At 43.4% G+C, this 23,299-nt stretch overlaps 1 protein-coding gene across 5 annotated transcripts in view; it reads left to right on the top strand.

Annotated features, from left to right (window-relative positions):
• NUGGC (nuclear GTPase, germinal center associated) overlaps positions 1 to 16,929 on the top strand; it is a 42,403-nt gene extending 25,474 nt beyond the window's left edge. For 3 of the 5 annotated variants that reach the window (XM_016144637.2, XM_016144640.2, XM_036233576.1), the window contains 8 exons: positions 577 to 710; positions 4,866 to 5,030; positions 7,728 to 7,885; positions 9,439 to 9,577; positions 10,749 to 10,857; positions 11,543 to 11,679; positions 14,037 to 14,127; positions 16,659 to 16,929. In XM_016144637.2, coding sequence (XP_016000123.2) covers positions 577 to 710; positions 4,866 to 5,030; positions 7,728 to 7,885; positions 9,439 to 9,577; positions 10,749 to 10,857; positions 11,543 to 11,679; positions 14,037 to 14,127; positions 16,659 to 16,798 — 1,073 coding nt within the window. In that variant the 3' untranslated portion in view covers positions 16,799 to 16,929. Of the gene's footprint in view, positions 1 to 576; positions 711 to 4,865; positions 5,031 to 7,727; positions 7,886 to 9,438; positions 9,578 to 10,006; positions 10,858 to 11,542; positions 11,680 to 14,036; positions 14,128 to 16,658 lie in introns of those variants that run through there. The other 2 variants (XM_016144641.2, XM_016144643.2) reach the window with 2 other exon arrangements.
• The last annotated feature ends 6,370 nt before the right edge of the window (positions 16,930 to 23,299 follow it).

Raw genomic sequence — 23,299 nt, 5'->3', positions numbered from 1 at the left:
AGAAGTTGGGGAACTCCTTGGACAAGGATATGAAAAACAGCATGGCATACACAAGGAACGTCGGAAAACTTACACTTACAGGAATAATGGGGAAAATAGCAGAGTGCCATCTGTTATATTCTGAATAACGAAAGATTAGGGCTAAGATAAATTTCTAGTCTAGAATCCTACACATTGCTGTTTTGATATTAAGGGTTATTTGATACATATAGGAAAATCTAGGGGGAACTGAAGAGGAGCTGAGATTCTAGAAATGTGAGCACATTAAGTTTATCCAGGTGAGTACTCATCCAGGGGAAAGTGCCAATGTTTTAACAAGCCTACACTTTTCTACATAGTTTGTTTTATACTGCTGAGTAAAATTAATACTTATCATTGCTGATCTACCAATCATTACTGTTGATCCTAGACCCGGGAAAAAGTTTCTCAGAAAGGTTGGTTTTGTGGGCACCCAGCCTGCACAGGACCTCAACAGTAGTTCACTGAGACTGCTATCCCGATCTGTGAGTTTTATGAATTCTATTTACTATGAACTCTCGTCTTGTAAAATTGTTTGTGGTGCCTGTGACATTCCAGAAATTCCCAAGTTGAGAGCATACATCAGGAAAAGGCTCTTGGACAAGAAGAGGAGGATGGTGACTAAGTATGTGACTGAAGCCTTTGGCCTGTTGCTCCTCACAGACAGTTTCAACTGCACAGAAAACCTGCCGGTATGGACGCCACCCGGGTTGTAGATTCTCTGCCTCCCACCTTAGGCAGAACATTCCCTTTTACCAAGTTAGGAAATCATGATATTTTTTTCTCTTCATATCAAAGGAAGATACTAAGTTTAGAGAACATAAAGAGGACAAAAAGCTAATTAGAGAGTTAAAATGGTAACATTTGAGTAGAAAAGAAAGGAATAATATTTTTCCTGGGACACATGGACTGAGAGGAAAATATAAAAATAGTCGGTTGCTACTTTCCCCTCTCCCGAGACTTGAATAAGATGGAATGTGTTTAAGCGATGGCAGGAGTGATATGTTTACTTCTAGTGGAATACAGGCAATTCTTGGGTCTCCTGCAGAGGAATGTGTACACATACAGTCCAAAAAGTTTTCATCTGTCTGTGGACTCCTGTCATGCCCTGGTACTGTCAGAATCTCAGACTCTGTAAAAGGATGTGTGAGGAAGGCAAGATGGAATATCTCAATATCTAGGGGGAACTGAAATTGTAGAATTTTAAATTCTAAATATCTAAACTCGGCAGAGTTTAGATATTTATTTTCAAGGTCAAGAATGCAGGCCTTCTGAGTGACCAGTTAAAAGTTATATTTCTCACAGTAATGAGCAAATGTATCGCTTCAATTCAAAGATTTTTTAACCCTAAAATAAGAGGGATAAGTTGCTGTTTTAGAGACTTGGGGGAGTTCTGAAGAAAAATCTGGTACTAGAATCGATCACCAGCTGCATTGTTTCCTTGTGAGGGACTGAATTATAAAAGGACAATCATATACAGTCGACCCTTGAACATGGGTTTGAAAGGCATGGGTCTACTAATATGCAGATTTTTTTTAGTGAATACATACAGTACTGTACATGTATTTTCTCTTGATTTTTATTAATAACTTTTTCTTTTCTCTAGCTTGATTTATTGTAAGAATACAGTATTTAATACATATAACATACAAAATATGTGTTAATTGACTGTTTATGTTACCAGTAAGGCTTCTCTGGTCAACCGTAAGCTGTTAGTTGAGTTTCTGGGGAGTCAAAAATTATACATGGATTTTCAACTGCCTATAGAGGGTAAGCACCCCTAACTCCCACATTGTTCAAGGGTCAACTATATAAAGACAAAACTGTGAGCCACGGCCTGTGGCAACCTGCCTAGGAAATCAACTCTTTATTGACAATAAACAGCTCAGGAAGCCAGCTTGCTATTATTTAGACTTGTAGGAAGTTAGGCTACTATCTCTAGTAATGATCCAAGAAGCTAAACAATAACTTTGGTAACAAATGGCCCTACGAAGCCAGACCTTGACTGATAACTGAAAGCTTCCCTAATCTTTATCACTGCACCCAGCATAGGACCAACAAGAGAAAGCCAAATATTCACCCTACTGAATCACGTAGGATCCCTTCTTCCATTTAACCCACCTATAGCTTCCCCATGTCTGTGGCCTCCAATCGGGGCATACCTGAGGCCTTCCCACCCTCTGTCAAACACAAGTGATGGTGGCTGACTCCCTTGCTAGAGCAAACTGAATAAATAGGCTCTATGCATTCTCATCTGCTTTGTGTTTAATTCCACACTTGCTTCTGCTTGTCAGATTTACACAAACAAGTCGGCTGACTTCTTGTTATGCAGAACAGGGAAGGGGTAGAGAAGGTGTACCAGTAGGGTTCTATGAGAGTTCAAGGTCCTGAGACTGTGGGAAAGTGCACCTAGGATGGCCTGAGTGGCAGGGAGAGGCAGATAATGGAGACCTGACTTCAATGTGAAAAGCAATACCAACTATAGATGGTCTATGCAGTTTGGGTCAAATGTCCATATATTAAAAATTCTAAATAAAAGTGACATAGAGAGCAAGACTCACTGCTTTTTTTTGGTCATTGTATTTTTTATGACTTTTTTTTTCTGTCTAGTTCTGTGAGGAAAAAACAAAAAACAAAACATGCTGGAATCTGAGATTTTCTCATTTGACTTTTATCTTCTGAAACACTGAGGAAGGGTTTGAACTTCTAATTTCCTGAAACAGTTCTTCAGGGTGAAAGTTGCCTCTCTGCCCAGCAAAAGATTGCTTTTGGAAGTGCTGATGGAAAACCAATCAGATTTGGTGCTGTGTGTGGTTGCTTTACTTTACAAACAGAAGGACAAGGCATTTTGCAATCAAACTTGTAGCACCGGCCCCATGTGGTCTTCTCTGCTGATGTGGAGGGGCAGCTTTTGCAGGGGCTCAGCCCCATCCTAGCAGCCAGACTCCAGGCGACTTGGAGGAGGGTGCTGTCAGCCCTTCTGTGATAAGCGATTACAGAGAGTGGCCAGCAGCTTTCCTTAGAATTCTTTGGCTTCAGATATTGCTCTCAGTCTTAGTCCTTTGATAGAAAGTTGGAAGGCATGAGTTTTGTCAGCTCCCTTGCATTCTGAAAAATTGAACGTAAGAATGTGCATGGTTGATCATTTTTTAAAAGTGTGTCTCAAACCAAAAAAAAAATTAGAGTTTGGGTAGTTAGTGATTTTAAATGAGCAGGGATCTAGTCATTATTTTTACAGATCAATAAGGAGTTGGTTATGACATCTCAATGTCAAATGAGTCTTGGATTTATTCGTTGTAGGTGTCAGCCCTGCCCTTTCTTATCATTTTTTTTTAAACATGGATTTGTTGAGAGTGAAACTTTGTGAAACTTTGTGAGATTTTCTTTTCATGACTTCTTTCTTATTTCATTTTGATGACCAGCCACAAACTGAAAAGAATCTAAAGGGCACTCTGAAAAAAAAAATATGGCTTACAGAATTCTCACCAGTGAAACTATGAAAATCCCCAAGTCATGCCTAAAGCTAACTAGTCTCCTTAAACTCTAAAACTCATCAACTCTAAGACTCACAGTGTGAGAGTTTGAAGCTATTTTCAAAATCATTCAGCCCCGTTCACTTACTTCAAAGTTGGTGTGCTCGAGATCCAGAGAAGCTAAGTGATCTGCACAAGGTCACACATCAATTCAAGAGCTATTTCTGTCATCGAATTTGGAATAGAATTTAAAGCCTACATCATCCACAGTTTCTCCATGCCGCTCATTCATTCCAGAAATGTTTATAGACTGCACACTCTGTGCCATATCTCGGAATAAACAAACATGAATAACACAATCTGTCCTTTCAGCAAGTCTCTTGTCCAGGCAAGGAGATGTGGAACGAGAGAGACATAGCACAGCAGGACGAATGTAACGCATGGATGTACAAAATGTGATAGAAGCGCAGGAAAGAGAGCCCCAACTCTGCCCGGGGGAGTCGGGGAAGGCATTTGTGGGAATGGATGAGAAGGTGGGAACGGCATGTGCAAAGGCACGAGATCACAAAAGGAATCGCACCTTTGGGGAATGGTAGCAAGTTCAGGGGCAACTCCATGGGGGGGATTTTTCGGGCAAAGAGCTGGGGCTGCTGGAGAAGTTAAGATTGAGTCCTGGCTAGGAAGGGCCTTAAGTGCCGAACTAAGGAAAGTGGCCTCCATCTGCTGCGGGCAGGTGCTATGTGGTCCCCCAAGGCTCTCCCGCACGGAAGAGGCACAAGAGTTCCGTTTGAAACCTAGAGGTCAAAGCTGTCCCTGGAGGTTTCTCCCCTATATTACTTGAATAGATATTTTTCTCCCTGACTAGATCGTATGCTCCTTTGAAGAAGGGACCAAGTCTTTAGTTCTGTGGTCCTGTTGGTGTTTTCTTCAAAGTGTGATTCAGGGCCCAGACGATCAGCTTCACCTGGGCGTTTGCTCGAAATGTGGAATCCCAGGCCCTCAGATTGAAGAACACTAGCCTCAAAACCTGCTTTGTGCACAGTCAAGGCACATGAAATGTTGAATCAGTTGTCATTGGGAAAATCTCTTTTAGTAACAACTGGATTTTTTATTTGGATTGTTATTCCCCCGAATAGCCTGATAGATTGTGTACTGAGGGATACCTTATTGGTTGTTATTCCCCCGAATAGCCTGATAGATTGTGTACTGAGGGATACCTTATTGGGATGACAGGGAAAAGTCAATTGTGGGTGACTAGCTCAGGCTAAATCAAGGTTAAAGGAAGCAAAGTGTGAAGAGAAAGTGCCTTTGTTCTGTGTAGTGCAAGCATCAAAGGAGGGGGTGGCCTCATGCTCCTTATGGTCCTGTCCCTAGAATGAATACTTGCACATGAGTGGCCTGCGGCGATCTGTGGAAGAGAAGATACAGCTGCTGGAGGAGGCCATCGACCAGTGCTTTGCCCACCTAGCACGACCTCTGCAAGAAGGGGTCAGGAATGCCAGGACTTCCTACCGACGGGCCCTCGGGGCTTGCCTGGCGGTGAGTGGCCCTTTCTGGGAAACCTGTGGTGTTTGGTGAGCTCTGCCTGATCCCCAAGGTCAGGGTTTGGTGGTAAACGGCAAGAAACTGATAGCTCTGTAAGAGTGAACAGCACTGAGAACGAGTAGAGAAAAGGACAATAATAAGGCATAACCTCAAAGGCCATATTTATGGAACAGAATAAAGAGGAGCCAGGAGAGGGAGCAGAGTAAAATTAGTCTGAGAAGTAGTAGGAGAAAGTGTAAAACTTATTTTCTTATTTTTTATACTTACTTTTAGTGTAATGTTTAATTTTCTATTTTTTTACTAAGAAAACCAAGGCAGGAAAGTTCGTTAAGGAGATTATCATATACTCCTAAAGGGTTAAAGAAAATTGGGGTAAGAAAAAGGCCATTGGACTTGGCCATTGAGCACAATGGTGACTGTGGTAGGCAGCCCCCAAGATGGTTCGGTGAGCCTCGCCTCCCGCTATTCAGGCCCCTGGGGGGTCCTCTCACTCACTGAACCAGGGCTGGTCTCTGTGGGTGGTGCAGTGCTACAGAAGGGACACGGTGTGACTTCTGGGGCTAGGCCATTGAGAGCCGCTGAGGCTTCCACGTTGGTCTCTGGGATCACTCGTTCAGTGGGAAGCCAGCTTCCAAGTGGCAAGTCAAGCCACTGTGCGGACGAGTCCGCGTGGAGAGGGGCGGAGGTCCCCCACCAGTAGCCGTCACCACCTTGCCAGCCCTTTAGTGGGCCTCCTGGAAGCAGATCCTCCAGCCCCATTCAGGTGACAGTAACCCCAGCTGACACTTGAAGAAGCCTCACAGAGAAGCTCAGAGCCAAAGCTAGCCGGCTGTTGAGAAAGGCAATCTAGCACGTGTAGTCTTTTGACCTCACTCGGCCACCTAAGAAGGGGCCTCGGGCCTGCTGTACTTCCTGCCAAGAGATAAAAAGCCCTTGCAGCCTGTGCTGGGCTTATCTCCTTGTGTGGGAATATCTTCCTTGGTTTCATGCTCCGTATACTCCGTTGTTCTGTGTACTGCAAGCATCAAAGACCCTCAGACAAGCCCCTAGTTTTTGTTCATGAGGTTGGGGCTGGGTCCCTGCACTGCAGCACAAAGTGGGGTGCGTGTGGCTGTAAGAGCCGCACTGGTGCTGGAGCGGACCTGCAGGTCATGGGGCACCCAGGCGTTGCAAGGGGCTGGGTCTTGTGCGTAATTTTCCTCCCCTTGCTGTAAATAAATGCTGTATCGCTTGAGCCTGGTGTGCACGTTATCTATTCTCAGTGACTTTGAATCGTGCACTGGTCTCTTCTCTGGGTGACACTTATCTGCCTTATAACCTTGGCTGCAGAGCCAAGTAAACTATAAAACACCAACCAAGCCAAAACCAGTCTGAATTCCTGACCCGGAGAATTGGTGAGAGATAATGAACATTTATTGTTATTTTAAGCCACTAAGTTTGCAGTAGTTTGTTTCATAGCAGTAGATAATTAAGTGACCCTGGAGAGAACTGTTTCTATAAGATGGTAAAAGATCCCAGGTCACAAGAAGTGAATGAGCAAGTGGGTACTGAGAAGGGGAAGGCACGAGGCAGAGACCACCCCTTTGAGATGATTTGCTTGTGAGAAGAAGCCGTATCAGTCATCTTCCATTCATTAGGACTTCATCCTATGAATTGTCCTCTATCTTATTAGCCTTTCAATGGCTTCTTTCTCTGTGACGGTAAATATACCCAAGGTATTCCTATTTGATAAGCGACTTTCCTTGTGATCAGAAATTTGCGCAAACATTTATATGCTTATTATATATCATTATATAACATAATAAAATAACCTAAATGTCTAATAACAAGAGAATAGTAAAATGAATTATGACACATTTATATGATATATTATTAGGTTATTAAAATAATGTTTTGAAAGTATTTACAATGAATTAAGGAACTACTTATGTTATAATATTAGGTGAAAAAGGAAGAATATTAAGATAAATAGTACGATGCCAATTGTATCATGCTACATGGCCCTTCACTTGAAAAGTATTTCTTTACATATACATCCTTCAACAATCCTTTAAAACACACATCATTGAATAATGATCCCCAAGCCCTCTACTGAGATTTTGGTCAGTGCAAATGTATTTCTATTCTCTTTACTAAGGATCACCATCTGGCTAAAATTTATCAATGTCTCTTATAGTTCTAGCTTCATAATGTTTTTTTTCCCTCTGATATGTGAATTTGTTTCTCTGGGAAAAATATTACAAAAATATAAAAATCAAATTGCATTTCATTAAATATTTGACAAAAAAGTATAAAAAGCTTGGACTATGCTTGCAAAAATCTGAAACAGATACTCCCAGTAGGGTCGTAGCACATTTTCATTTAATAATTGCTCACTTAACAAATATTTTGCAAGCACTACGTACGCCCTTGCCAGATGGCGAGGACATCGAGATGGATGAGACACTCTGCCTGACCTCGGCGAGCCAATGGCCTACTAGAGGAGCCTAATGATGGTCTGGGAGGAAGCCCAGGCAGAGGCATGGCTGCTGTCCTCTCGTCTAGCTTTCTGATGTGTTGAAAGACCATGTTGTCACTACTCTTCCCTGCGATTCTTGGTAACAGCTTTTGGCCAAAGGGGATGCAGTTCTGATCCTGTGACACTCTAGTTAATGCCTCCTAATTTTACTACCTTATTGTTTCATTATCTAGAGGAGTAGAGGAAACCAGGGTTTCCACCAGACTCTGAAAGCCGTTTGCCTGAAAAATGGCATCTACGCCTCCAGGACTCGCACAAGAATCGATCTGAACGAAGCCATCACTCAGCCCATCTACGACCAGATTGACCCTGTTTTTGGAGGCATTTTTAGGTAAAGGATCTTTCGTCTTGCTCTTTTGTGAATAAACATCTGAAGAGCGTTGGGCCAGAGTTTCATCTTTAGGAATTTATGCTTTGGATCTGGAAGTGTAAAGAGTAGCTTGCAACTTGAGGAGGAAAGCTTACTCTCTGGCAAAACACAAAAGACTTCTTTCTTTGGTTTACATAAAAATTTCCCAGGGTGACCTGGAGTGCAGTTGTTGTTGCTTTCAGACTAATATTATGATTCCCACTATTTTTCAAATATCATACATGCAGCAAAGGATAAATTTTGTTGTGGATCTGAGCCCAGGACAGGGTATTTTTGTTGGAGAGGGTGGAGTTAAGCAAACATATGGCCTTCATAAGTTTTCCTGAATTCAAAAATGAAATGTGGCTTGCTGAGGACTGTTTGTTTTTGACATGCTGACTCTGAGCTCGTTTTTGACATGCTGCATGCTTACAAATGCGGCACGGGTGGGGGCAGATGTACCTTCATGGCACCTGCTCCTTCTGTTCTTCCTTGACCTTCGATCCTTTCTCCATCAACAAAACAGAATCTCCTAATGTCCCAGCCTGTCCCCAGTCTCCCGTCTTTTCCTCTGGCATTTCACCTGGTCCACCACCTGCTGCTGCTTGAACCATTCTACCTTTGCTTGATTCTTACTCGGTGCTCCCCTTCCCCACCCCCCAACATCCTTTAAACCCTTTTGGGATCATGCCATTCCACCTATGCCCCCCACACCCCACCCACTGTTTACAAGTCTGTAAACGCCAAATTCCTTAGAGCACCATTCAAGACATTCTAGCTGCCTCCAGCTGGCCTTTCTGATCTCTCCCTGAGCTGTGGCCCGTGTCCCCCCTCTGCTTCAGCCAGCCTGGAGGGGAGCAAAGAGCAACTGAGACAGACCAGGAACTGTGCTGAGTACTTTGTGTGTATCATCTCATTGCATCCTCCCAACAGCCCTCTGAAGTGCTTCTGTCAAGTGATGAAACTGATTCAGAGGAATCATAAAGCTTTCCCAATGTCACCCAGCTCATAAGTGAAGAGCTAGCATTTCAAGCTGATACACTCTCCTCTATAATGTGCTACTTACTTCTCACTCCTGGGACATTCTGAAACCTCATTCACTACGTTATCCCAGTGGGGAATAGCTCCTGTCCATTTTCCTAAATCTTACCCATCTTTTAAGGTGTAGTTTAAGTCGCACCCTTTCAAGTGGAAACACCCCGGCAGTGGAAAGGCTGAATTTTGAGGTAAAACAGATCAGTGCCCAAAGCCTGGCTCTGCCACTTACTAGCTGTGTGGCCTGGAACACATCAGCAAACTTCTCTAAACCTCAGCTTTCTTTTCTGTAAAATGGGCGTCATTGCACTGTTTTCATAAGTTTTCACGTCAAAAGCTGGCACGACACACTGCCTGGCACATTACAGGAATGTGATAACGGTTAGACCTCATCCTCCTTCCCTTCAAAATGAACAAAAGGATACCAGCTGCTTCCCTCTTTGTCTGAGCCCCACAGTAGCCACCTTCATACCTTAACACTGTACCCCTTTCTTCTGTAGGGCTGGGACGCCCAGCAGTTCAGCTTTGATGCCTCACATAGATGCTTTTAAGCACTCTCTGCAGGAGAAGATGACAGAAATTGGGATAAGAAATGGCTGGAAATTGGATAGCTGCAAAAAAAGTTTCCTGATCCAGGAGGTAAGATCCTCATATCACAAAGAGGGTAGTGAGGCTGAGCAGGAGCTTTCTTCCCAACAGCTTTCTCCCTGCGCGTTCCCTGCAGTGTCCAGGGTCTGGCTGTGTCTCCCGGCAGGGCAGCCGCTGTGAAATGCACGACCCAGCGGGATGGGGGTAGGAGTGGCCCTGGGGCTGCTGTGGAGGTGTTGGCCACCCCGGTGAGCTCTGACTCACTGTTCTACTGCGAACCATAGCAAATGCTGAGCTTGTAAAGTAGACTCGGTTCCCAGGAAGAATCTTCAAAGAATTCTCAGATATCCAAAAATTTAAATCCACTTGTGATTTTTTTCACTAACCTCTCTATATCATTTTTGCCAATGTTATTAAGTATTATTCAAAGCAGTGAGACGGAAAGAAATATCTTTTCTTTTTTTTTTTTTTTTTTTGCAGAGAGGTTTGCAGTTTTGAGTATTTAAGACGCTTATCTGTGATTCATTTTCTTTTAGACTGTCTTAGTCCATTTGGGCTGCTATCATAAAATACCATACACTGGGTAGCTTATAAACAAAGGAAATTTACTTCTCACGGTTCTGGAGGCTGGAAGTACAAGATCAAGGTGCAGCCAGAACCAGATCCTGGTTCACAGACAGCTTTTTACTATAATCGTGCATGGCAGAGGAGGCTATGGAACTCTCTAGGGCCTCTCTAGAGGAGGAATAACCCCAATCATAAGAGCCCCCTCCTCAAAATCTGTCACCACCCAGCCCCACCTCTGAGAGCCATCACATTGAGGTTAAGATTTCAACATATAAATTTGGGGGGGGGGGCGGGGTGCGAGGGGCACAGATATTCAATCCAGAGCACAGGCCCAGCCCAAATCACATGGCAACATGACAGAAATAGCCTGTGCCTCCCCTCGCCCTCCCTCGAAGAGCCTGTTCCAGCACCTCGCACGGGCCTCAGTTCAACTCAGCAAACATTTCACGAGTTGTCTGTAGGTGCCAGGCACTGTGGCAAGCACTTTGGGACATAAATTTCTGCCTATAAAAACGCTCACAGCCTAGCTGTGGCGACATGTGAACAGCCAGCCTTAACACAAGGCAGAGGGAAACGGTGACCGCACAGGGAACACCGGGACGGCTTCCACTGAGGAAATTGTTACAAACGGCCTTCTGAAAATTCGGATCCTCAGATAAGTGCCATCCTGGGAGGCCTGGAGGCATACATCCTCAGAAAGAAGAGGAGGATCTACGAGTCCCTTACCGCCTCTGTTCAGAACGACCTGAAGCCCTGTTATGAAGGTGCGGGCCCCAGCGGCAACGTTTCTGCTTCCTCTGGGGTCTTCCTGTCGGCTCCTTTAGCATCCTCTTTGGCTGCTTCTGCCTCAAAAGATTTGTCCTCCTGCATCCTGGTCCCTCTAACACTCCTGGGCTATATATTAAAATCAAATAATTGCAAGGGCGTGGGGAGAGGTAATTCGGAAACCATTTTTACCTGTGTGTTTCCAGTTCCTTCTCTCTACTCCTGATCTAGACACCTTGCTTCTCCTCCCTGTGCTGCATCTCAGCTAATTAAACTGTAAAATCTATTATTCAATTCTCATTCTTATTTTTTAAAAAGCATTTGTAAACTCACTTTCCAGCTTCTTTTCATTTTGGTGGTCCTGTTGTATCGTTTGCTGAGTGTGTGTGTAGGGGGGTGGAATTTTGTAAGCTTCTGCTTTATCCACTCATTAGATTTTCTAAATGATAGTTACGTAAATATTGAGAGTGCTAAGTTTTTTATATCATGCTATTATTAAATAATTTCTACTGTGTGGAAATTGGTGCTATATATAACTATCTATATATGTATATATAGATAGAGATAGAGATAGAGATAGAGATGAGATATATAGATATATAGTTTGTTTGTTTTTCTTTCTGATGTTAAAGATTTCTAAGCAAGTCCTTGCTGGACTGTGACTGTGGCTATCATTTTTGCCAGAGGCAGCTCAGATCACTGGCAAAAAAGCATGTGAGAGGATGAAGGATGTCATCAGAAGAGGCGTGGACCGGCAGGTGGCCGAGGGCATGTTTGAAAGGGCTCAAGAAAGGATGCAGCACCAGTTTCAACAACTAAAGGTCTTCCACATCCGTAGTCTAAATCCCACCCCTAAAAGGCTCCCAGGGCGGAGGGGGAGAGGAAGCGGGCACAGGAGATGGAAGTGGTAGTGGTGGTTTGGAACCAAATAGAACCAGATGCCTTCTGCCAAGTGGACCCAACCAATGGCCACGGTGCAGGGAGAGGAGGCCGGCTGGCGGCTGGCATTCTCCCTTCACTGCAGTACTTGCTGGAGTCAGCCTCCCCTCTGGGGCTGTGACTTCAGAAATGCGGCCCCTCCAGGCCTTTCCTGCATCTTTCTTCTCTAGTAAGTCGTCAGTAGAACAACGGTGATGTCTAGGTGGTATCCTCAGATCTTTACATTCCTCAGCTCATTTCATCCCCAGCAAATCTGTCAGGTAAATGCCGTCAGCCCTCTACGGCCACAGGTTTCACATTCTCAGATTCGACCATTGCAGATCAAAAATATTTGGAAAAAGAAAATCCCAGAAATTTCCAAAAAGCAAAACTTGAATTTGCCATATACCAAACACTACACTTGAATCCACATGAAAGTGATGGGTAGGCACAGCCTGCTGTAGCCTATGCAAACGTAGTTTATATGCAAATACTACGTTTTATATATGGGGCTTGAGCATCCTCAGATTTTGGTATCAGTGGGGGGTCCTGGATCCAATTCCCCTCAGATACCAGGGGACTACTATACTATTATTTTTCTCATTTTACAGATAAGGAAATGAAAGCAGAGAGAGCTATAGCAACAGGCCACATAGCTAGTAAGTCGCAGAGCTAGGATTTGGGACCAGGTAACCTGACCCCAGCGTCTCCAACAATAACATAATCTCTAGATGGATTTTTTAATGAGAGAAATGTCTACATAAAGTATCAATAAATAAATGCCAATAAAAAACTATTATAAGTCAGTCAGTTGGAGCACCTAGCACAGATTTAGGCTTGATTCTGTCTCGGAAGATAGTTCTTCACAGATTTCTTGAACTTTACTGCTTCTGTCAAGTATACTTGGGCCATCGTATCTCAGCTTTGGGTCTCTTAGCCTGCCACCCCCACCCCAGTAACAAAAATCTTTGTTTTAGCCTAAGACACGTTAGCCCCTCCTTGGCCATCTGAGTTTCCAAATTCTTCAGTTCAGTCCAGGCTTAGCTGACCCTCTGAGGAACCCTCTGGCTAGATGCTATTTTGATTCAGCTCTGAACCAACCTACTTCCTGAAACATCTCCAACCTGCTTCTGCTCAGTCTCCTCCCCCCACCAACCACACCTCATTGCACTTTTAGAAAATACCTTTCTCTACAACAACTATTGCTGCTACAACAACAACAACAACAACGAAGCATGTAATTTCTCTTGGAATAGGCAAAGAGGTATATATATCGTAGTGGCAGCAGTTTACTTTCTGTCATTTCACATATTATTACAGCTGCAATATGTGCAGAATATTGGCCAAACTCTATAGCACCCAGTCCCCATTGAGTATGTAGAAATTGGCTCCTCAAGTAACCAAAGAAACTATTCCACTGAAAAAAAAAAAAAAAAAAGCTTAGTACATTGACCATGTACAAATGTTATCTTCAGTGACAAACGTAGAAAATGGAAATTAGACAAGACCACAGAAATTTCTCATTCTCTGATCTTATGAACAAGAAAGCTGATGCCCAGAAAGAGGGTCTAAGTGAATAGCTCAGAGCTAGAGCTGAGGCTGGAGCTTAGGGGGTTTTGGGCTGTTACATTGAAGAAAGAAAGCATAAGACTTGGAGTCAGGAGATCCAGGTTCAAAGCTAGGCTCTCTCAGGCTAGGGGAACGTGTTGGGCATTTTTCAAAGGCAGGCGAGAGATGGTTAGAAGAGGGAAAATGGTTTTGGGTGATAGGACTGAGAGCAGCACGAAGACATTTGTCAGGCAGTTGAGGAGAAGAATCAGGTAAGTCGAGTGTGGAATGTTGCACAAAGCAGGTATTCAACAAACATGTGTCCAGTGGCTAAATGCATGATGGGACGGTGGGCTAGTGACCAGCGCTGTCCTTCTTCCATCGCTGTGGCAGCTGTGCCCTCCCCTAGGCTTCCGTGCATCCTCATTAGCTCCTGACTTAGTTGGTCAGCACCAGAGGGACGACCCCCGATGAGTCTTGGTAGGAAGGAAAGGCGATGCTGTGACAGGTGGGACCGCACCGAAACGTTGCCCTGACGACTCCTGAGTCATTCGGTGTACTCCGAAGTGGCCCACCTGGGACTGACTTTGATTTTGCCAACCGTAGTCTGTGCACTTTGATTCAGGAACTGGGTGGGGTCCCTTTCCTAAGATCCCCTGTCCCTTGGGCTGTGCCCTCCTAACAGAATGATGACCCTTTTTTTTTGGTGCAGAATGGAATCACGGAGAAGGTGAAGGGCAGTATCGCCACCATGCTGACCCTGGCTTCATCCCAGGGGGATGCTCTCTACAAGGAGCTTGCAGGTAAATACAAAAAACCTTTGCATAACGGGTGCTTTTGCTGTGGCCGCTCTTTACGGGATTAGGAAGAATTTCTGGGGGAAAGACTGGAGATGATGACGAGGATTATGACTACCGAACCCTTGACTGAACACCGGGCTAAGACCAAGCATTGCTCTCGGGCTCTCTGCACAACACCCCGTCGAATTCTCACATCAGCCCCCAGAGGGAGATGTGATCGCTCCATTTCACAGACGCAGAAACAGCGACTCAGACGAGATGATGTGTCCAGGGATCCATGGCTGGAAAGTGGCACATTCCCTGCTATCTCCATGGACCTGTTCTTTTAAGTTGATACCTTCTCATGAAAAGCCTCATTTCCCGGTGGTGATGGAGAAGGGTTTCTCTTCCTCCACCGGGAGCCTGTGGAGGCAATAGCAGCTTCGTGTGCCCCACTGCAGGTAGCCATCTCCCTTTTGTGCCATGGGCTCTACCAGGCGCCGTGTACCCTGGGGAGTATAAACTGGTGCGAAGAGCAAATGGGCAATTTCTAGCAAAACTGAAAATGCACCTATGCTTTGGCACATCAATCCTACTTTTAGGAATTTATCCTATGGTGTCCTCGTCCATGAGCGGAATGGCACGTGGGCAGGGTTATCTAGAACAGCATCGCTTATGATATCGAATATTGGAACAACTCAAATATCTATCAACAGAGCACTGATTAAGTTAGCTTAGGTACACAACTAGTGAAGGACCATAATTGTTAAAAAAGAATAAAGCATCTTTATATACAGTAGCAGTATGGAACAATCTCCAAAATACGTTGTGAAGTGGAAAAAAGCAAAGTGAAAAAATATGTGTAGTATGTTGCCATTTGTGAGAAAAAAAAGGGAAATACATATGTATGGAGATCTCTGTGGGCTACACGAGGCACTGGTCACACTGGTTGCCTCTAATGAGAGGAACTCGGAGGCTGGGGGTCAGGGAGGGCGGGAGATTTGCTTTGTGCTCTACACGTTGCGCCTTTAAAATTTTAAAGCACGTGCGTAGTTGCCTGCTGGAAAAAAAGAAAGTCCGATGCCATTGCCGTACGTCACCGAGTGTGCAGGAGTGCAAGTGGTCAGAGCTACTTCCAAAGTAAGAGCCACAGCTGCTGCTTCTCAACATGTCCTGCACTGACCTGTCCCCCCTCGGCTGGTGACGTGGACACACGACCGCTTCCTAATGCCGTCCTGGGAAGGGGCTACGACACCCCCTCACTGTAATTCATCAGACTGTCTCATGACCTTCCATCTCAGCCTTCACAGGAACCTGTTTGAAGATTCCGGTCTCCCACTGTGTCTTCTTTAAAGAACCGCTACTTGCCTAAGGTCTTCCAACTGTCCATGTCTCACACACATAAGATGTTCCCCTGAGTTGGACATAAATTGCTCCTGCCATAATTTAAGACCATTTCCTTTTCTTCGCCATCAACAGCCAAATAGACACTATGTAGGGAGCACTGTGCCAGGTGCTGTAGAAATCTAAAGCAGTTCCTGCTTGGCGTGACACCTGGTTGGTAAGACAAGCTGTGTGAGGATGTAAACCACAGCAGTGGATGGTACGCATTCGCTTTGCAAGTGATGATAAGCTCCTCCTATGAGCCGGGCAGTGTTCTAGGTGGCTACGGATACAGCAGTGACCAGTATAGACAAAAATCTCTGCTTATGGAGCTTGCAGCCCAGGCAGTAGAAGGCAGGCAATAACAAAATATGAGGCATGCCAAAGGCTGATAAATGCTATGGAGGAAAGTAAAGCAGGGAATGGGAGAGAGAGGTCTGGGAGTAAGGGCAGAGAATTCTGGGAGGGTCTCACTGGGAATGTGACAGTCCACTAGAGAATTCCCTCTTGCTCGGGGAAGGCCGGCCTTTTGTTCTAGTCAGGCCTTTAAATGATTAGACGAGGCGGGCAATCTGCTTGACTCAAGCTCTACTTATTTAAATGTAGATCTCATCAGAAAATACACTCGAAGAAACATCCAGAATAATGTTTGATCACATATCTGGCCACCAGAGCCTAGACACATTAACACATCATATTAACCATTGCAATTTGATTGCAGATTGTGGGATAAGAACTTGAAATGCCGTCATAAAGCAAATTCGCTTAGAATGGGGACTGCTGGGAGAGGGATCGGAGGATGAGAGAGATGCCTAGAGAGGACTTAGGGGAGGTTTACTGTGTAGTGTGCTTTGTATCTCCTTCCACTGAGCTCTTGTGGGGCCCTAATAAAGACCCAGCGAGGGCCCAAACCTTCTTATTGGTAGGTGTGTGGTTTTTAAGGGGTGACCTCTATGCTGAGATAGGCCTTAAGGTAGAAGCAAGAATGCTGGGTTTGATTAGGTTATTTATAAAACAAATCAATTGGATAATCCGATCTCTGAGCCCCGTTCCAGATTTCATATTCTGGGACAAGTGGCCCAGTCACAATATGATTCTCGGGGGAGTTGTTTTCTTGGGACATTTCCGAAAAAGATCCTAACTCCCGTTGCCTACTTTCTGCTCCTCCGTAGACGTCAAAAGTGAATACAAGGAGATGGAAAAGCTGCACCGAAGCCTGAGGGAGGTTGCTGAGAACGCAGTGCTGCGGCGGGGCATGCAAGACTTCCTCCTGAGAATGTCCCCCAGCAAAGCTGGCCCCCCCAAAACATAAATCTCGTTCTTGGGGCTTTAGCACCAAGTGGATGAGAAAAAAAAACCTGGAGCCAAATAACTAGAATTACTTCTGTTTTTTAAACTCTAATAAAGAACATCTCCCAATCGTGCTTTCTATACAACATAAAACTCAATAGGTTGTTACTTCTGGCATAAGCGGATTACTGAGGAACATCATTTCGTTTTTATTCTACAGCCAAAAAGAGTCATCTTTTTTATAGGGTTCTAAAGCTTTAGGGACGAGAAACATGTGCTTCGCCAAGGAAAAATATCTAAACATAAAAAACTTAAAAGTTATGGGGAAAAACAATTGCAAAATAAAGCCTTAGGGATCCAATTCTAGTTCCCGTTTTAAGACTGATGAGACTTTTGGGGAAGGAGGCAACACTATGCTATGGGAACAACATGGGTTTGACAGGCAGCCAGAGAGACCCAGCTTTATTACTTCTCAGGGGTGCTAATTAAGATCAAACGTTTTGATCTCAGGACCATCTGCTCTTAAAAATTATTAGAGTTTTTGTTTATGTGGGTTATACCTACTGATATTTCCTGTATTCAAAATTAAAACTGAGAAAAATTGTAAATGATTACTTATAATTCATTTAAAAGTAACAATAATGAACCCATTACATGTGAATATAAATAACATTCTAGAGCAACCACTAGAAATACAAAAGAGTGACAAATCTAATTAGCCACTAAAGGAGATAAAACAGAATATTAAGAATACTCGAATAATCCTAAACAGGAGGGAAAAGAAGAAAAAGAACAAATAACAGAAGGTAAAATAGAAAATAAATTACTAAGTGGTAGATCTAAACCCAATCTTATAATCACATTAAATGCAAATGGTAAAACATAATTAAAAGGTGGAGATTATCAGATTAGATTTTTAAAAAGACCTGACTATACATTGTCTATAAGAAACCCACATTATTTTTTAAATATTAATAACCACTGATGTTTATTGAGCAGTTACTACATGCTATACATGTGCAAAGCATATGTATACATACAAATTATACTTATTGTACTTGGCATGAATTATCTCCTTCAACTCTTGTTAAACCTTGAAAGACAATGCTTTTTAAGGACACAAATTATATGAAAACTATCATTTTTTTTTTGCCTCAAAAAGTTTTTTTCAGTTACAGTTGACATACAGCATTATATTAGTTTCAGATATATGACTTAGTGATTAGGCATTTATATAACTTGTGGAGTAATCACCCTGATAATTCTAACACAATACATAGTTATTACAATATTATTGGCTGTACTCCCTATACTGTACTTTACATCCCTGTGACAATTTTCATAACCGGTAATTCGTACTTCTTAATCCCTTCATCCTTTTCATCCAGCCCCCTGAACCTCCTCCCATCTAGAGACTATTAATTTGTTTTCTGTATCTGAGTTCATCAAGAAACTGACTTTAAATATAAAGACAGTTAAAAGTAAAAGAATGGAAAACGTATACTTGTAAATCCTAACCTAAAGGAAGTTAGAGCGCCTATATTATATCAAAGTAGATTTTAGAGCAAGGAATATTTCCAGGGATAAAGAGAATCATTACATAGTGACAAAGTTGTCAACTCAGAACTAGGACATTACGATCGTAGTTATGCACTTAATAACAAAGTTTCAAACTACATGAAACAAAAGCTGATTGAAGTCAAAGCAGAAATAGCCAAATCCACAATTATAGTTGGAAATATCAACCTCACCCCACCAATGATTGACAGGACAAGTAGAGAAACTCTGAAAGGATATTGAAGACTTGACCAACATGTCAACCAACTTTATAAACTGATATTTATAGAACACTGTACTCAATAGCATCAGAATATAAATTCATTTCTAGTGTATTTGGCACATTTACCAAGACGGACCTTAGCCTAAGCCACAAAACAAGTCTTAATAAATTTAAAAATATTGAAATCATACAGAGTCTAGTTTTTGACCACAGTGAAATTAAATTAGAAATCAGTAACAGAAAGAAATCTGGAAAGAAATATGGAAAATCTCCACATATTTGAAAAATAAACAATATGCTTCTAAATAACCCATAGGTCAAAAGGAGGCTGTAGACTAATATCTTGTGTTTACAGCTCTCTCCTCTAAATCTTAGTTTTACCCGAGTGAAATTACCCCGTTGCTATCAGGAGCCATGGCGTTAACTCCAGCCAAAGCGTGAAATGTGAGAGCTGGCACTGGCTGTTTGTGAGCCACCTGAAGAACGTAACCGAGAGCTGCCTGCCGGGAGGGCACCTATGCTGGCAGAGCAGGACCAGCAGGAAGAAGCAGCGACAGAGAGTTAAGTCCTGGCGGGAGAGGTCAGGCAGATGATAACATGGATCCAGGAGAGAAGGTCAGAACTCATGCCAGAAAGAGAGAAGAAGCTTACACAGCAAGGGAAGAATCAAAATGCAGGAGATTCAGGAGCAAGAGCTGTGGTGCAGGACCTTCATATGGGGAGCAAGAGTCTTTCGTTGTGTTTCTTAGTCCAGCTCCCCGGCCCCATCATGGATTCTAAGTCATGGCAGATCCATCTTCCCAGGAAAGGGGAGACTGGCTCGAGTTATACAGGATGCTACCGCCAGAGACAGTAAGACTAGGGTTCAGGGCAGGCCTGGATTCTATAGCAGAAGATCAGAAGAGCAGGTACGCTGCTCAGAAGACTGTGAGGTGGACAGGGAAAACAATACTGGATTTTTTGGAAACAAACTTTAAAGGCCTGCACAGTATTCTAATGTATATACGTAGTATCATTTATTTTACCAGTATCCTGTTAGACACTTTGACGGTGCTGGTTTTCTCCATTATAAATAACATCATAGAAGATATTCTCATATAGACATCTCTATCCCTATCTCTGATTTCTTTTTAGGATAAAATTTTAAGAATTCATTCATTATAGGATTTGAGTATAAGAGAATTTTAAAGTCTCAAATTGTTTTCTAGAAACCCTGTTTACTCACTTGGAGGAATGAGAATTCCTGTGACACTGTTGATTTGTTAGTTTGTTTGTTTGTTTGCTTTTTAACCCAAACTGGTTATTATCCTTCTCTGCAATAGAATGATGGGATCAGATTTTTGACATTACTGTCTTGTATTGCTCGGGTTTTACTGAAGCTAAAATATTTTTTGTGTTGACTTGAATTTCTTCTATTTGAGTTGTCCTTTCATATTTTTTCTTTGGGAGTTCCCCATCGCTTTATGATGTTACTCTTTTTACTTTGAAAGAATTTCAAACCTACAGGAAGGTTGCAGTCATGGCACAAAGAGCTCCTATAGACCCTTTATCAACTTGGTAAAACTTTTTTTTGACATTTGTCTTTTCATTCTTCGCGTGTGCACATGGATATGTGCTTACATGTACTTTTTCTGATTTATCTCAAAGTAGTTTGCATATGCTATGTCTCTTTATGCCTTAATATTTTACTGTGTTCCATGAAAACAAGTATATTCTCTCACGTTACCCCAGGACAATGCTCGAATTCAGGAAATTCAACATCAGCACAATACTACCATCTCAGCCATAGTCTATGTTCAAATTTCATTGATTAACCAGTTCTGGCCTGTAGAGCAGCCTGTTTCAGTACAGCACCTAGCTAAAGATCATTTTTGAAAAACATAGGCCAGCTGTTTTATAAAATTTGGGTTTGTCTAATGTCTTCTCACAATTAGGTTTAAAACATATACCTTTGGCCTAGAACGACCACATAAACACTTTATTCTTTTTAATGGGAAATGTCACCATTTCCTGCTGACAGCTTGACAATGAGGACAAAGACTAGGAGCTAAAAATGGATACGGTCTAACCTGAGTGTGGAAGCAGGTCCTTTACTCTCTGTCTTGTAGGGTGATCTTCACTAGCCTTGGGGGTGAGTGTCGAGGTGGAAGAGAATTGGGAATAAACCTTCCAGTCCCTTAGGCCTAGAATGTCACCTGCCCAAGGCTGCCAGTGACCAGGGAAGGCACTGTCAAAGATACTTTTACACTGTGGTGGAGGAGGGGAGAGAAGGCAGTTGGCTCTTAGCTCCATTTCGGCCTGTGGGGATCAGGGGGCACTTTGATGGCTTCTTTTTTCAAGCTTCCTCTGCCTCTCCACCCTGACTGACTACCGGACCAGAAGGACCTCTCAGAGCACAGCAGTGGGAGGACAATAGGCATGGTCTCTGCCCGGCTGGGACTTCCAGAGGCTCCCTCTTTCCTGACCTCCCTCTGCTCCTCCCATCCATTCTCAAACAGCCCCGCTTCAGGCCTCTTGCATTCTGCTTTGGGAACTCTGCCCATTTTTCATCTTTTGGCTTTGGCTGGAAAATAATGGAGGGGCTTCACTGCCAGGTTTGTCAACTCGTACGTGCGGAGGAACAGACCCCAATTCCACAGCTGAAGGCTCTGCACCAGCAGGAGCCACGGCCTTGCAAACTGAGCGAGCACACTGCTCCAAAGCAGTGATTATGATTATGATTATGATGACTTTAGAACTTATCCATATGAGGAGAGCTTACTCTTGGACTCTGTTTCTTGGCACGATTGTGCTAAGTCACCTCTCCGCTCTGCTCTTCCAGGCGGATGTCCCTAAAGCCACCCCGTGAACTGAGGCAAGCTGTTAGATCCATCTCGGCCGGATGGTGACAACTTTAATTAGCTTCTTTCTCATCCCCGTTCTCTTCTTGGGAGGACCCACATGTATCCTGCCACAGTTACAGCAATAATAGTCATAAATGTGACTCTGGCTCATTACAACTATTATGTTATGGCCAATGGCTCTGCTTAACAGAGCAGGGAAATGATCATTTTAGAATGCGCGCCATCCAAATTGTAAAAATAAAAACTTGTCTGCTAAACGACATGAGGGAACGTGGTATGCGTGGAGCACTTCATTACATGACGTCACCGGGTAAATGAGGTGTTAACAGAAAACAACATCAGCATCTCTACATCAAGGAGACAACTGGAGACAACCGAGAAGAGACCCCCCGCCCCTTTCCCTGAAAGCATCGCACCCTGCGCAATCCGCGGGGTCAACCGACCTTTGGTTCTTTTGTTTCGTTGACATTTCTCTCCATTCCAATCGAATTACCCAGAATAGTAGGAATTCGTGCCAGTTTATTTTCTTCGATCTGAGTACTGTCATGACTCAGTTATCCCCCCTTCTCCCAACCACATAGTTCTATCTGATTAGAGGCAAAGAGAAAATTGATGATCCATGAAATCTGGATAAGACTGTGTTCTAGATACCCTCTGTGATAAAAACCACTTTAAATCTCTATTTTAAAATCTTGCTGCATAGTCTCTACAAAAGTTCTTTCATTTATTTTCCCCATGGAAGGAACATGTGGGATTGTGCTGCTGGGAAAGGGACAAGCTGTGTGACCACGATCTTTGCTTCTGGCACATTTTGTCTCGAGCTAGAAGACCAGAAAAGGTTGTGTATAGTTGGTGGGAAGGAAGCTGATGACTGCTGCCCGGGAGACAAAGTCCACGGCCATTGATTCTCACATTCTCTCTCTCCCACCCCTAGTCTGTCTCAAATCAAAACCTGCAGTAGAAAGACGTTTCTCAAAACCTGGTAGAATGATTGAAACTCTGGAATTACCTGATTCTTAGAAATCGTTTAGTGTGTTAAATGTGCCTACTGAAGCCCAGATAGGGCAGAGCCAACATTAGGTGGCAGTAATTGATGCCAATTAAGCGTTGTATTTAGGCATGTATTTCTTTATATCTTACTGAGACTATTCAATGTTTACTATTTTGGTAATGGATGTCTCTCCTGAGGCTGCCTACCTGGAAGGGTAAGCTTCTCCCAATGACTAGATTCTAAAAATGCACACATTTTAGTTCTCCTTCCCCTGCCCACACATCATCATCCATCCTTTCTCTTTCAGAGTGGAAAAAAAAATTGGGTTATCTTGACAATAAGAGCACATTTAAAGATCTCTGATTTCTTCTAGGTGTGGTGAAGGTCCGTGCTTAGAACTTTCACGTGCATATGCAAGTGACCAGAAAGTTTCGTTTAAAGGCGGTTTTGATTCAGTAGGTCTGGAGTTGGGTCTGGAGATGCCGCTTTTGCAATAGACTCCCAGTGGTCTATGGACCACTCTTGTGGGGAGGGGAGGAGCAAAGGTAAAGAGAAAGTCAAGAACCCTGGCTATGGGTCCTACCCCTTCTGCCTGGGATGCCTGCACAAGTCACTTCACCTCTTTGGGCCATATCCTCCCCACCTCCAAAATGAGGGAATCGTGTGCCACTAGACTCAAAGGCGCCTTCTGGCTCTCATGTTCTAAGAGACTAACTTGAAGTTTTCCAAAGCGGTAGGGCATTGTGTCCCAAGTGATGCAACTCCAGGGATGCAAATTCCAGAAAATACGATGTGAGGGGTACCCCTGGAGTTGTGCAATGAAGCAGTCCTGGGGTTACCAGGCACACACCTTCTATCTCTGTTTATTCCCTTAACTCGAGTTCTCACCAAAGTTCCTTTCTATGTAGA

The sequence above is a fragment of the Rousettus aegyptiacus genome, unplaced genomic scaffold (genome assembly GCF_014176215.1).
Source record: "Rousettus aegyptiacus isolate mRouAeg1 unplaced genomic scaffold, mRouAeg1.p scaffold_m13_p_16, whole genome shotgun sequence".
Classification (NCBI taxonomy): Eukaryota; Metazoa; Chordata; class Mammalia; order Chiroptera; family Pteropodidae; genus Rousettus; species Rousettus aegyptiacus.
Note: the sequence above shows the minus strand (reverse complement) of the source record. Positions and strands in the feature narration are given on the sequence as shown.